Source organism: Marmota marmota, unplaced genomic scaffold (assembly GCF_001458135.2).
Source record: "Marmota marmota marmota unplaced genomic scaffold, marMar, whole genome shotgun sequence".
Lineage (NCBI taxonomy): Eukaryota > Metazoa > Chordata > Mammalia > Rodentia > Sciuridae > Marmota > Marmota marmota.
In genome coordinates this window covers 35,506,023-35,520,564 of record NW_025999977.1, presented here as the reverse complement: position 1 = coordinate 35,520,564, position 14,542 = coordinate 35,506,023, and the positions used below count along the sequence as shown (strand labels likewise).

General features: G+C 36.5%; 1 protein-coding gene and 1 pseudogene across 4 annotated transcripts in view; both read left to right on the top strand.

Moving 5' to 3' along the window:
• Ttc27 (tetratricopeptide repeat domain 27) overlaps positions 1-14,542 on the top strand; it is a 155,937-nt gene that overhangs the window by 71,995 nt on the left and 69,400 nt on the right. For all 4 annotated transcript variants that reach the window (XM_015479784.2, XM_015479785.2, XM_048804572.1 and 1 more), the window contains 2 exons: positions 6,028-6,123; positions 9,799-9,921. In XM_015479784.2, the coding sequence (XP_015335270.1) occupies positions 6,028-6,123; positions 9,799-9,921 (219 nt within the window). The remainder of the gene's footprint in view (positions 1-6,027; positions 6,124-9,798; positions 9,922-14,542) is intronic.
• Positions 11,561-12,247, top strand: LOC107136952 (annotated as a pseudogene).

Genomic DNA, 14,542 nt, shown 5'->3' with positions numbered 1-14,542 from the left:
CAGTTCAGTAATTTAGTAATTCAAATGGCTTGCTTAATGAGTGAGTGGCTTCAAAATTTAAGAAATTTAATTTGATTATCGTATCATACCTATTTTAAATATCCTTCTCTTAAATATATAAGGTGCTTATGATGGGCAGATTAAAATTTAAAGCTTTTCAAGACCGTTGATATTTGTGCATTAGTAAAAGGAAGAAGAATCTCAATAGTTGTAAAGGAGAGAAACCCAATAAAAAGTGGCTATAAGGAAGGAAATGGATTAAGCATTATAACTGCAAGGCCTAGGGTATTCCAGTCTCCAAGATAGCTGGATTTAGGGGCTCAAACAAATTAGATCTTTCCCAGTCTGTTTTTCTTTACCTTCATTCTATCTGTTTTTCTCTGATTGCTTCAGTATCAGAAAGATTGTTGTCAGAATAGCACTAGAGTTTGTTATCCATAGACTTCATGTTCCAAAAGAGGTGAAGCTCTCTAACTTCCAGTGCTTTGCTTATCTGTAGAGTGGGGATAGCAGTCGTGTTAACAAACCTATGCTGAGGGATTAAGTGTGTTAATACTTGTGAAATTCTTGGAATAATACCAGGTGCATAGTAAATCCTTAGTAAATGTTGACTGCTATTATCCTTACTTCACTGGAGGGGAAGTTGAGGTGCAAGAAAAGTAAAACTGACCAACCCCTCGTAAGTGGTTAAAAGTAATGATTATAACTGGAAAAGCTGAAGAATAGTGAGATAATTACAGTGCTTCATGTATAGTATGTATTTCTCCTGCATTAATAACCATGTGCTTGTGCATTTGAAAGTAAGATTCATTTATGTGATTGTAACTGAGCTTTCATTTGTTGGAATATAGTCACCATTGTTTGTGCTGAGCTGGCTATAGTTACTCCTATTTAATGAACTACATATCATTAATTTTATTTTATTTTATTTATTTATTTTTTTAAATATTTATTTATTTATTTTTTAGTTTGCGGCAGGCACAACATCTTTGTTTGTATGTGGTGCTGAGGATCGAACCCAGGCCGCACGCATGCCAGGCGAGCGCGCTACCGCTTGAGCCACATCCCCAGCCCTCATTAATTTTATTTACTGAACAATCATATGCCATGCTAAATAATCTTACTAAATAGGCATTATCTATGTTTGTAAAAGCATGGAAAATTTCAGTGACTTAACTAAGGTTTTATAGCTAAACTAGGATTCAGAGCAGGTCTACCTAATTTTTAAGTATTGGGATTTGATTTTTCTAATGAGATTAATGGTGACATCACTGCATGTAGCTTTTTAATATTACATGAAATGTGGTTTGGAGATTTACCTCATCTTCCAGATGACCAGTGCATCATGTTACAAAATCAAGCATGGGTAAAAAGATCCATTTGAAGTACAAGATGGAGCAGTGAGTGCTTTTGTTTCAGTTTTTGACTGATGGATTTTAATATAGCAGATTGTTTAATATAACGGAAAAAAGTTCATTGATAGGATTTCAGATTCCGAAACCACCACAGAGGCTGGGGTTGTGGTTCAGCGGTAGAGCACTTGCCTGGCACATGCAAGGCACTGGGTTCGATCCTCAGCACCACATAAAAATAAATAAAATAAAGGTATTGTGTCCAACTATAACTAAAAAATATTAAACAAAAGAGACCACTACTTATTGAATTTTGTGGTAGTATTGAAAGAATGTCCACAGTTAACCATAAAACCTAGTAATATATTCCTCTGTTTTCCAACTTTATATCTGGGCAAAGCCAGATTTTCTTTGTAAACTTCAACCAAAGCAAGAGCTTGGCTACAGAAACAGGTCTGACACTGCAGCTGTCATCTATTAAAGGCAGCAGTAAAGTGATTTGCAAAATTTTAAGTGTCACTCTTTATTCAAGACTTTTTTATTTGTTTTGGGAAATATCATTTAAAAAATGTTTATGTTAATGTAACTGAATTATTATTTGGTATTAAAATAAATATTTTTGTTCTAATTTTTTATATGATAAATAATGATAGGTTATAATACAGAGAAACAAAATTTCTTTTGAGTCTCTCTGTAATTTTTAAGAATTTAAACAGTCCTGAAATAAAAAAAAAAAACTTTAAGAACTGCTGACCCCAGATGTGCTTGAGGGAAGGGGATGTTCTGTGAGACCATCTGCGCTTCCTTGAGTGCTGCCTCTTTGTTCCACTTTTGGTTCTGGAATCTTGAAGAAAGCTGATTTGGTTCTCCCAGCTGCCAGTAGCACACCCAGTTCCTACTAGGACAGAAACAATAACCGAGCACGTTCTTGACAGGACACATCCTGATTCCAGTATTGTGGGGATTTAGGTGGAGAAAAGATGGTCAAATAGAGTTCTCAATATTTTTCTAACATGAAGCTGTTTTTTGTTTTCACAGATCTAATCATTGTCTATGTAATTACAAGGTTTTAACAAGAAACTGCTAAATCTTGTCTTTAGCATTAACCAAGCTCACCTGTTCTATCACTTTATGGCTTTGAATAAGTCCGCTTTTATATCTCAGTGCTGCCATTTCCTTCTTGTGATGTACAAGTGGATTAATGATAGATTTAATCATGTTGTTGATATTAGGAATGTCAGTTGACTTCTTCTTTTCTTTTTATTTCAAGTTCAGGTCTTGCTAAGTTACCCAGGCTGGCCTTCACCTTGCTGTCCTTCTGCTTTAGCCTTCTCAGTTGTTGGCATTACAGGCCTGTGCCACTGGGCCTGATGGATTTTAACTCTGATTCTCTTTGTTCCCATTGGAAATTTTCTTAGGCTTTGGAGTTTGAGGTGGCAGTTAACTTCACTGCACTATTTATAAATCAAAGCTGAATGATTGCAGGTTCTGTCAGAGAAAACTGTTGAGCCCAACTGTTAGATATATTTGATTAGGTACATATTTTTATAATAAATCCCATTTTCCTACACTCACATATGTGTACAAAGATTGGACAACAAAGCAAGGATAAGGTGATGTAGTATATGATCAGTCATACCTTTTAGATCATCAGCCAGTTTCTACTTGGTGCTTCAGAAGGCCGATAGAACACTTTTAAACCACATGTGAGAATGAATGGCTCTCAGTGAAAGGGCCCAGCTCTACTCTTTTTGAAGATACATGTGCCATGCTTTTAGATATGAGAACATAAGTAAAGTCTAAATCATACTAGACTTTGTTGAGAATTGTCCTTGTGTAGTAAATCATTCTCTATGTGCTAGTATTACAATGTAGTCTTTACCTTTAGTATTTCTGGGACATTCTTTCTGTACTGAAACAGCATCAAAAATAAGGTATGTATTATTATTTTCTGGGTTTTATTTTATCATTCATGCCATAGAAATACTCCCTGACCTGTAATACTGTGGCTTCTGAGGATTTGGGAGTTGATTTTGCATGGGACTAGAAGCTCCATCTATATAAATGTTTACTCAGAGTACACTCAAAGTATAAATGCTTTTAGGTGGAGTTTGTGAGAAACACATTAAAAGAAAGTCTTGCTGGGCACAGTGGCACATGCTTATAATCTCGTAGACTCAGGAGGATCCCAAGTTTGAGGGCAACCTCAGCAATTTAGGGAGGCCCTGAGCAACTTAGTAAGAGCCTGTCTCAAAATAAAAAATAAAAGGTGGTAAAAATGTAGATCAGTGATAAAATGTCCATGTGTTCAATCTCCTATGCCCCTCCCACAAAAATAAAAAAGGAATCCTTAAAACTTCAAAACAGTCTTATGTCACAGTAGTCCTTGCACCATGAAGTCTCTGATGTATCCAATAGCTGTGGCAGACTTTTCTGTGATTGGCTCCCCCATACCTCTGGTCTGTGTCCCAGAGCGCTTCTTGCTCTCTCTTCCTTATTTTTCTCCCCAGCCCTTTTTTGTATTTTACCTAGAGACAGGGTCTCACCGAATTGCTTAGGGCCTCACTGTTGCTGAGGCTGGCTTTGAACTCACAATTCTCCTGCCTCAGTTTTCCTGAGCTTCTTGGATTATAGTCGTGTGCCACCATACTTGGCTTTCAAACCATTCTTAATGATTGGTTTAAGCATATCCTATGTCTGGATATGCTTGCGTGTGTATGTGCTCTTCCTCTCTGTCTCCAGTTTTTACATTACCATCTTTTCTTAAAAACTACATCTTCATATCTGTTTTTGTTTATAACCAAGTGCCCATGACTTTCAGATGTGAAATTCCTGAAGTTTAGAAACTGGAAAGAAAAAAATGTGGATTGGTGAAAGGACACAGTACTTTAGAGACTGTTTACCAAAATTTCTGAGCATATGTGAAAATTTGCAATATGTTACTCTCTCAGCAAGCACATTGTATATGTTCTTGTTAATAAAACAATATATACAATAGTAACTGAGCTCACTTTTGTTCAAGCCCATTTTTCGTATCATTTACCTTCTACCATCGCCTTCCAGGTTATTTTGAGCACTTGGTTTGCCCCTAACATAAGTGCATGATCCTTCTGTTCAACTAATGGGGCTGACAGTTAACCAAAAATCTCCTCAAATGCTTGAAACAGAACAGAACAAAACAAAACACTGTTTTGATAAAGTCATACTCAGATTGTTGACAGTGCAAGGATCATTTGCAAAATCATTTCAGAGGTGTGTGCCATTGTGATTAAATGGCTCACTTGTTGGGGATAGACCTAGAACAGAATCTAGGAACTTCACCTACCAGCGTTGCTTTTCCTATTTATCACTTCTGTAAAGGACTCCACTGCTCTGGAATATAATGGAATTGTTTTAGAATAAGTTGCTTAAAGTTATCCTGATCTGAAAAACCTGAAGATGTAGTAATGCCCTTGTATTTTTAGTAATTTAGCAAGTGAAAAAGAATACTTTTGAGTCCAGTGGAGGATATAAGAGTACATTGTTGCCCTGGCTATAATATTCTATGGGTAGGAGAATCTTATTTAGGTGGTAGGCATGCTTATGGTAGAAAGAAGTACATTCTATATAAGAGTGAGATAGTTTTTTTTTTTTTAAATTCATCTTTTTAAAATAAAAAAAAAATAGTAGGGAAAAAAATCCCTGCCAACCCTAAAGAGGCCTACTAGTTAAGACACACCCTGGAGAGGGGTGCAGAGAAGGTATAAGTATAGTACAACTGTCTTTGTATCATAATGTATAGAAAAGTAACTTGCCACATGGTGCTTTATCATTTTCAAATACAGCATGGACATTCTCCTACTGTAATCCAATCTGTGTATTAAAATCAGAAAGTTAACATTAACATGTTACTATCATATAATCTTCAGAGATAAGCCTGTGAAACTGGTAGAAAAAGATAATTTGAGTAGTTCATTATGGAAAAAGTGTCATTATAATTCAGAGTTGAGAGAAGGCCCAAATATAACATCAGATAATTTTGTATACTCAATACAAATGGAATAACTAATGAAGATGGAGAGGAAGATGGTCAATAATGAAACTGCTGCCTACATGTTTGTCTAGGTACTCCATGGTGTCTGTATCCATTTAGATATTGAGTCTGGAGGTCTTTTGATGACAGATCACTTGACCACTGCATAGTGCCAGTTTCCGACTTTTCAGTTGGCTCTGGTTCCTTTTGTGAGTCAGCCACCTTAGTCTTCTTGGTCTGCTTCTTGCTATAGCCTCCAGGAGTTTAGTTATTTAGTACCAGGGTAGGAATTTCAGTACAGTGCAGGATTTCTTTTTTTTTTGATTTCTTCAATGTGTATAGTTTGCAGCTGCTCGCTGCCCCTTGTAGATGATCTTGCAAGAATGAATGTTCAACCTGATAGCTGCTGCTGAGGAGTGAAGAACTCACTCTTTAGGATCAAACAGACATACTTTCTCCTTTCAGTTCATTCCTGAGAAAATAATTTTAAATGCAGTTTTTTATATAAAGTCTCCCTGATTGATATCGGAGAGTGATATTGTCAAATATCACTTTGTCATTATGTTGTGAAACAGGTATGCTAAAGAACAGTTTTTCTTAAAAAAAAAAAAAAAGTAAAGGACTGAACAATAATAGATTGTACTTATTATCTGTGTTCTTTAGGCTCTTGCAGACCAATTTGAAGATAAAGCTACATCTGTATTGGAACGATTAAAGGTTTTCTATTGCTGTCAAGTACCACCATACTGGGCCATTCAGGTACTTTTGTTTGTCCTTGGAAATGGAAAATTCTTTGTATTAGAAAAGGATAATTTCAACTTATGTTCGAATATTCAAACATTTGAGTGAAAATAATAAAAAAGTAGCTGGAGATTGCTAACTACTTCAAGTTGTTTTGATTAAAGTGATATTAGACTTTTAAAATATTTTTAAAATAATTTAAAACTGTATTAGTAGATGCTAGAAGTTAAATATAGAAGAACCATGAATGTTTTCATTTTCAAAGTAACTTTTTGTATTTAAAAACTCCTTTAAGCTGTGCACAGTAGTAATCCTAGCGACTTTGGATGCTGAGGCAGGAGGATCACAAGTTCAAGGCCAGACTCAGCAGTTTAGCAAGACCTTGTCTTAAAAAAAAGGGTAAAGGGCTAAGGCTATAGCTCAGTTGTATAGCATTTTGGGTTCAGTCTCTGGTACCAAATACATACATACATACATACATAAAAACTCCTGAAGAATGAATCTTAAACAAATGTGAAAATCAAAATGAAAGCATTTATATTTGGTACTTTATTTATTCATTTATTTATTTGGTACCAGGGATTGAACTCAGGGGTGTTCAGTCACTGAACCACATCCCCAATCCATTTTTTATTTTACTATTTTTTTTTGAGACAGGATCTTGCTAAGTTGCTTAGGGCCTCACTGAGTTGCTGAGACTGGCTTTGAACTTGTGATCCTTCTACCTCAGGCTCCCGAGCCACTAGGATTACAGGCTTGTGCCACTGTATCCTGAGAGAGATGTCTAGCTGTTCTCTCTTCTCTTTTTTGCGGGAGAGGGGTACCGGAAATTTAACTGAGGGCCACTCCGCCACTGAGCCACATCCCCTGCCCTATTTTGTGCTTTAATTAGACACAGGGTTTCACTGAGTTTCTTCCTTTCTCAGCCTCCCGAGCCGCTGGGATTACAGGCATGCGCCACTGCACCTGGCTAGCTGCTCTCTTTCTAAGAGTATATGATTACCTTGTGTGGCTCTCAGGAGCCCATGTTGAGGTGGAGATTCTGGGCCCCTATACTGTGGTCTTCTTATACTATAGATGCGTCTCCCCTATTTTATAAACTTTTATCACTGAAGATTTGTAAAATTTTATCACTGAAGGTTTATAAAATTTTATCACTCAAGGTTATGTACCTAATTCAGTTTCTTAATTTATGGAGAATATTGAGGCCCGGTGCAATTAACTTTCCAGCATTGATCAATATATGAACTTGATCCCTGGTGTCCTGATGTTGAGTCTCATTTGCCTCCTTTTTATATCTCTTCCTTGGATTGTGCTTGCTAATAACAGCCAACTTTTGCTGCACACTTAGTGTGGTGTATGCATTTTTTTTTGCAGTTTTTATGTATTAAACTTATTTTATTACAATGATTTTATAAAAATATCCCTATTTTACAGATGGGGAAGCTATAGCACAAAGAGGTTAAATAGAGTCAAATGATGCCAGTCAGAGGCTTCTAAATGATTTGGCAACTGTTGGCATTTTAATCAATGTCCTGTGCTCTCTCTTGTGCATTATGTACATAAGTAGTATTTAGAATTGTAAATGCCACCTACTGTTCAATGACTCAGAATCCCCATTGTAAGATTTCTTAGAGTAGGTTATAGTCTTAAAGTAGATGTGTTTTACACTTTGGAATTCACTTTATGTATTGAAGGAGTCTCAGTAAAATACAGGTCAATAAAAAGTTTTTCCATATTTTTCAAAGGCAGTACCTTCTTCATCAAGAAGGTGTTGACAGCTAGAATTTTTTGGAATGTTTTTGACTCTGATCTGGGAAATTTATAAATGCTCTATGCTATGTTGTCATGGGAGATAAATACTTCCAACCTTGCATTAGTATGACTAAATATGTCTGTTGAGGGTATAGCCTTTGTATCTGTTTCTGAACAGAAGCATTAGGAAACTTAAATACTGTTCTAGTAGATTGAATGTTTATCTTGCATGCATGTAGATTTTAGAAGCTGTTGATTTTAGAATCCTTAGGCAGTTAGATAAAGATTTTTTTCATTAAGAAGTTAAATTGCTTTTTTTCTTACATGAAGGGAATAATCATATCTTTATTTTAGAGATTAGGAGATAATAGCACAATTATTATAAAAGGAGTATTAGACTTTCTTCTGCCACTAACTGGCTGTATTATCTTGGATGTCACTAACTTCCTTCATTTATTAAATAAAAAAATTGATGTACTTACTGTATGAACACCAAGATTTATTCTACCTCCCATATGCTATGTATAGTTTTTGAAAAGATTTCATGAAATGCTCCCAAATAGCCAAACTCTCCTATATTTCATGGAATAAAAAAATATGGGATCACCCCCTTATTTGAGAATATATTAGCTTATAGTTCTCTCATGTATTTCATTTTGCTTTTTCGTTTTTTTAATCCTAGATCTTCCATATCCATTAGCTTCTTGACTCTTTAAAAAAAATTTTGTTTTGAGTTGTAGATGGACATAATACCTTTATTTATTTTATTTATTTAGTTTTGTGTGGTGCTGAGGATTGAACCCAGTGCCTCATATGTGCTAGGCAAGCGTTCTACCATTGCGCTACAACCCCAGCCCCAGCTTCTTGACTCTTAAATGTGTGTCCAATTTCTTTTATACCCCTTTTTACATTTAAAAAAAAATTTTTTTTGTAGTTGTAGAAGGACAGAATGCCTTTATTTTATTTGTTTATTTTTATGTGGTGCTGAGGGATCAAACCTAGTGCCTCATGCATGCTAGGCAAGCGCTCTGCCACTGAGCTACAGCCCCATCCCCTTTACATTTTTTTTAATAGTTTGATACAGGGTCTTGCAAAATTTCTGAGACTCATCTCCGACTCATGATTCTCCTGCCTCGGCCTCCCTAGTTGCTGGGATTACAGGTGTGCACCACAGTGCCAACACCAATTTTCAGTATAAAAAAGGTGTATTTAAAAGAGAAAACAATATAGCTCTCACTAGTGTGCAAGTGTACCTTTTCTCCTTTTTTTTCTTCCACTTTTCTAAATTTTTTTCCATTTCCGTAGGATGGACCATTTATAAACCATGATACTTTTTCTGTTGAACACTTGTCACCTTCTTTGACCTTATCACAATTTGCTCCTTTTTATCTGCCAGGCACTAGGAAATTAGGTACTAAGATGGTTAGAATTTGCTTAAAATAAGTCTTAAGAAAACCTGAGTGAGAAAGAGCTGGAGATGCCTTCATATAGAAAGTTTACATGGACTGATGCATATGGATTTCATGTCATCTGCAGTACCTGCTCAGAGTTTAAAAAAAAAAAAAATTTTTTTACCAGATTTTACTGTCACAAATCAGATTGTCATGTATAGAATCTTTAGGTAAGAAGGAAATATTAATTTTCTTTGAAGTTCTTTTGAAAGCTTGTAATAAAATCAACATATTGAATATTTTGAACAGGTTTCTATATTGTATTTCAATTTTTCATCCCCTCTAATGAAGTTTGCTAAAGTAAAGGTAAGTATTGGATCATTACAGATTCTTAATTAGAAGTTGAATTATAGAAATTGTACATTTATTACAATAAGTTGCCCTTAAAAAGTCAGGTTGGGTGTATCTGCAAGTGAAACACGAATCTCACTTTTTACATTAAGAATAATTATCAAGAAGTGTTAATTATTCTAACTGGTTTTTCTAGCGCCAACTGGCAAGTTTGCTGTTTGAGTTGGGATGTACCAGTTCGGCTCTTCAGATCTTTGAGAAGCTAGAAATGTGGGAAGACGTGGTCATTTGCTATGAGAGGGCTGGGCAGCATGGGAAGGTATGTAGTGATAAAGTCCTGTGTCCTGGTGAGACCTGTCTCCCTTTGAACATCTTCTTCCTTGCTGTTTTTTAAACTCGCTTTTACCAAAATTCACTTATTTCATTTTTTTCCAGAAAACTTTAAAATTTTTTTTTAAATAGCTGTTGGGGCAGATTATTTTATGTGTCTACAAAAGAGAAAGAAGACTGATATTAATTTGATATTTAAATGAAAGCTTTGAAGACACTGCATTTTGATCTTCACCCTTCATTGACTCTTTTCTATAGGACAACTTCAAAGTGAAATACTAGGAATTATTTTAATTTTCACCAGGTTTCCTGATGATGAGGTTATGGGCTTAAGGAGGTGACCTAGGCAGGCCATTAGCTGACTTGGTTTGTGTAAGATCCACAGGGTGTTGCAGTCCCTTTTGAGTCAAAGAGTTGTCAGGTGTGTGCTGCATGTTTAATTCCACTGTCAAATTGGGTCAAGAGGGGGAAATGTTGCAATATTTGCATCTGTTAGTAATCTGTTGTTTTTCCACTTACATATGAGCAAAATTTTAAGACTAGTGACTCTGCATTGTGAGTGGTCATGTGTTAATTCTGAATTAAGTGTTTAAATGACTGAGTAGAGTAAAACCCATAAATTGGCTTGCTTATAGCTATAGACAACCTTTTGCCATCACTCTAAAGGTAAAAATTAGTTTAAGTACATATTGTTCTTAAATACCTTCCAAAGTATGTCTATTTTAGGCTTATAATTCTTTCATTAGTTAATGGCAGTGAAGGTCTTTGAACTGTTTTGGCTTAAGGTTTCTCCAGCATAGGGCTAAGGTTTTCCTGTAGAAGGTTGTAAAATTATTAACATTATGGTTCTGGGGAAGGACTCCACAATCATCCATGCCAGATCCGTCCTTTTCTAAGTGAGAAGAGTCATTTTCCTTAGGATTTTTCCTCCGAGGATTTTTCCTCTGATCACAGCGCTAGTTACTGTTATTTACTCGAAAGAAAGTGTAGCAGAGTGGTTAAGAGCACAGCCTCTGGTGCTAAGCTGCCTGGATTCAGATACCAGCCTGGCCATGTACGAGCTCTGTGATGTTACCATATTCATCTGGAAACACGCAACCTGCTTACCTTCTAGGTTTCTGTGACACAGTATGTGAAGAGCACATGGAATGGGGCTTACTTTATATGTGCTCTGGGATTGTTTGTTGTTATACTTCTCTGATTCTAAGATATATATTTTTTTCATATTTTTTTGTATCTCATCAAGTTATCAATACCTCTGCATGTGTAGGCATAGTTACGGCTATATTCAGTACCATCATTTCAGTTGATCTATGGACACAGTGTCAGCACTCTGTATGTTGACTTTAATTGCCTTTTAAAATAACTTCAAAAAGATTTAATTATGATTTGGCTTTGAAATAAAAAGTTATAGATTACAGAGAAAAGGACAGAACCTAAGTAGAGGGATGTAAATTTGGAATTAGTGAAATAAATACCATTGGAGAAGTCATGACTCCATCAACTTTTCTTTAAAAGCAACAATCAAATGCTTTGTGGGAGCCAAGAAAGGAAGAAACCCAAAAGGAGATGATGTTTTGTTTTATACAGAGAGGTGTTGAAAAAATAAAAGGCTGCCATTTAAAATGTCAAGTAATGTATTAAAGGGAGGAAGGGTTGCGGGAGGCGGGCAGCGAAGAGTGCGAGGCTCTTTTGTTCGGCTGAGGGGAGGGCTGTTGGCTGGGGCCTGCTGTACACTGCTACAGCTAGGGGCTCGACTGTGGCCACCCTGCTTGTTGCTTTACTGGGCGCCACTCCCCCGGCTGGCCCGACGCGACGTGCCAGTAGCGCGACACTGATTCCTCCTGGACTCTTGGGCGCTGCTCTGAGCAGCGTCACCCTTTACACCAGAAAGCTGGCAGGCGCTATGGGGAAAAAACAAAATAAGAAGAAAGTAGAGGAGGTATTAGAAGAAAAAGAAGAGGAATATGTGGTGGAAAAAGTTCTCGATCGTCGGGTTGTAAAGGGCAAAGTGGAGTACCTCCTAAAGTGGAAAGGTTTCTCCGATGAGGACAATACATGGGAGCCAGAAGAGAACCTGGATTGTCCCGACCTCATTGCTGAGTTTCTACAGTCACAGAAAACAGCACATGAGACAGATAAATCAGAGGGCGGCAAGCGTAAAGCTGATTCGGATTCTGAAGATAAGGGAGAAGAGAGCAAACCAAAGAAGAAAAAAGGAGTCTGAAAAGCCACGGGGCTTTGCCTGGGGTTTGGAGCCGGAGCGGATAATTGGAGCTACAGACTCCAGTGGAGANAAGTCATTGGCACCGTAAATGAGGACTGTGAGAGACTGTTTAAAAGCTGTGAAAGCCTGAAACCTATAAGCCAAGGTGTTCCCTGCCTGAGTTAATGCTGTTCCCCACAAAGGACTAAGCCAGTTCCTAAGTTACCAAAGCTGCCATTCTGGAGATAGAAACTGACTGAGGTGGGAAGGTCTTTTATTGGAGAGTATACCCAGGCAGATTATTCTGTCTTAGAGGTGCTAATTCTTGCAATCAGACAAAAAGACCTTTTCTTTTCCAATTATGAACTTATAAATAAAATCAGCTTGTCCATCTAAGCCACTGGCTAAAGTACTAGGGGAGGGGCCAAAGGGGTACAGGAAATGGAAGAGTAGGGAAAGAGGAGGGCCCACACTCCGCTTGGTAACTGTTGGAGCCTCTGCTTTTTAAACTTTGAACTCTGAAACCATAAGTGGCAGAGTTCAGTCACTGACAGCACAAGTTTCATTAGTCAATTCAAAGGTTGAGTGGTTTCAAAAGCCCTGGTCTCAGGAGATTAGCTTTCATATTGGGGCAGTGGTTCACTTTAAACACATTTTTTAATTTTTTTTTTTTGAAGAAAAAAAATATTATGAATTAACTGATACCCAAAATGCTGTCTTGAATCATGAAATCAAAGTTCTTGATATCATCTAGACCTGCATCTAGAGCTACATTGTAAAATCTTTTTAGGCATGTATTAGGTTTCTGTGAGATTTTTCTTTAAATGTAAACTTCATACACACTGTCAGTTTTTGTCTTAATAAAACTATAGATTTATAAAAAAAAAAGGAGGAAGAATTGCCAAACTTTCCTGAGTCGATTGGAAAAAAATCAAAGCAATGAGAAATTGGTGTGATTCATTCAAACATTAGATCATAATTAAAAGCATTTTTTCTTTCTTTGTTAAGAGTTTGCCTTATGATTGATGGCATCTCAAATTTGATAAAACATAATGTTATGTTTCTTCAGGGCCTTATTTTATTTTATTTTTTTTAGTGTCTATTGCCTGTCACTAAAGTAATACTCCAGTGTTTAATGAAGGAATGCATAGGTGAATGAATAGGTGACTTCCAGTCTGATGTGGCTCCCATTGCTTCGTTCTTTATTTGTTGGTCTCTCACACTGGTCAAGTAATAAATAAATGACTGTATAGGAGAATATGGTAGTTTTTGAAAAGTAATTTTTGAAATAATTAAGCAGATTGATGAATTGTGAATACCTAAAGCATGTTTTGAAATATTAAGTTAGCTTAATCATTTTAGGAAATATGTAAAGCTAGATTCCCTAGTTGCAGAAAAAGAATGTAATGCATCTGTTCCCCTTAGAGAAGGGGCTTGACTGTCCCCTAAGCAGTTGTGATATTATTTTCTAAAATTGGCACATGACCTTGTAAGAATTGTCCTATGGTTAGGATAACTGCATATGTTTCTAAATTCTCTTAGAAATGTGCATATTTTAATTTTTAGAATGTATATATTTTTTTTAAAGAGAGAGAGAATTTTAATATTTTCATTTTTTAGTTTTCGGCGGACACACCATCTTTGTTTGTATGTGGTGCTGAGGATCGAACCCAGGCCACACGCATGCCAGGCGAGCGCGCTACTGCTTGAGCCACATCCCCAGCCCTAAATGTATATTTTGTCTTAAGTCTTTTTGTGAGTTCTAGCCAAGCAATCCCCCAAAATCTTGATTTTAAAAGTTGATTTTACTATTTTATTTGTTTCATAAAAAATCTTCCTTACCTGTTTTTTGAATGTTACATTTGTAGGTCAGTTTAGCCATATACCCTAAAAAGGTTTGCTTCAAGTTGGAAACAAATGTTTTATTTCTTAAACAGTTGAGATTCTTTTAGTATTTGGTCATGTGCCAGTAGTTTTCACCACATTTTGATTTAACTAGAAGTTTGTGAACTTTTAATCCTTGCATTTAATGCTTAATGGCATAATTTATTTTTTAAAAGGCAAATTCAGAGAATTGTCTAATTCTAATGATTTTATTCTGGTACTCTGGACACTCACACTGTGCTGCCGTAGGGGCTCAGGCTTTCTAATTTAGAAATTACCTGCAGATATTCTCGCTGTTTAATGGTCACTGGCAAAACATCTGAGATTTATTTTGCTTGACCTTGGGATCAAAACTGGTTCTCATTTGTTACCATTTACTCTTTTGGGTTATCCGGCTCCTGTAGCTGATGGCAGATTCTTATTTTGTTGAGCAAATTGGCTCTCCAAGTGAGCAGCAAAGACTGCACTGGCATAAGCTGCCTGGGGGATGGCAGTGAGGGTGGAAAGTTGGGGGGGGGGG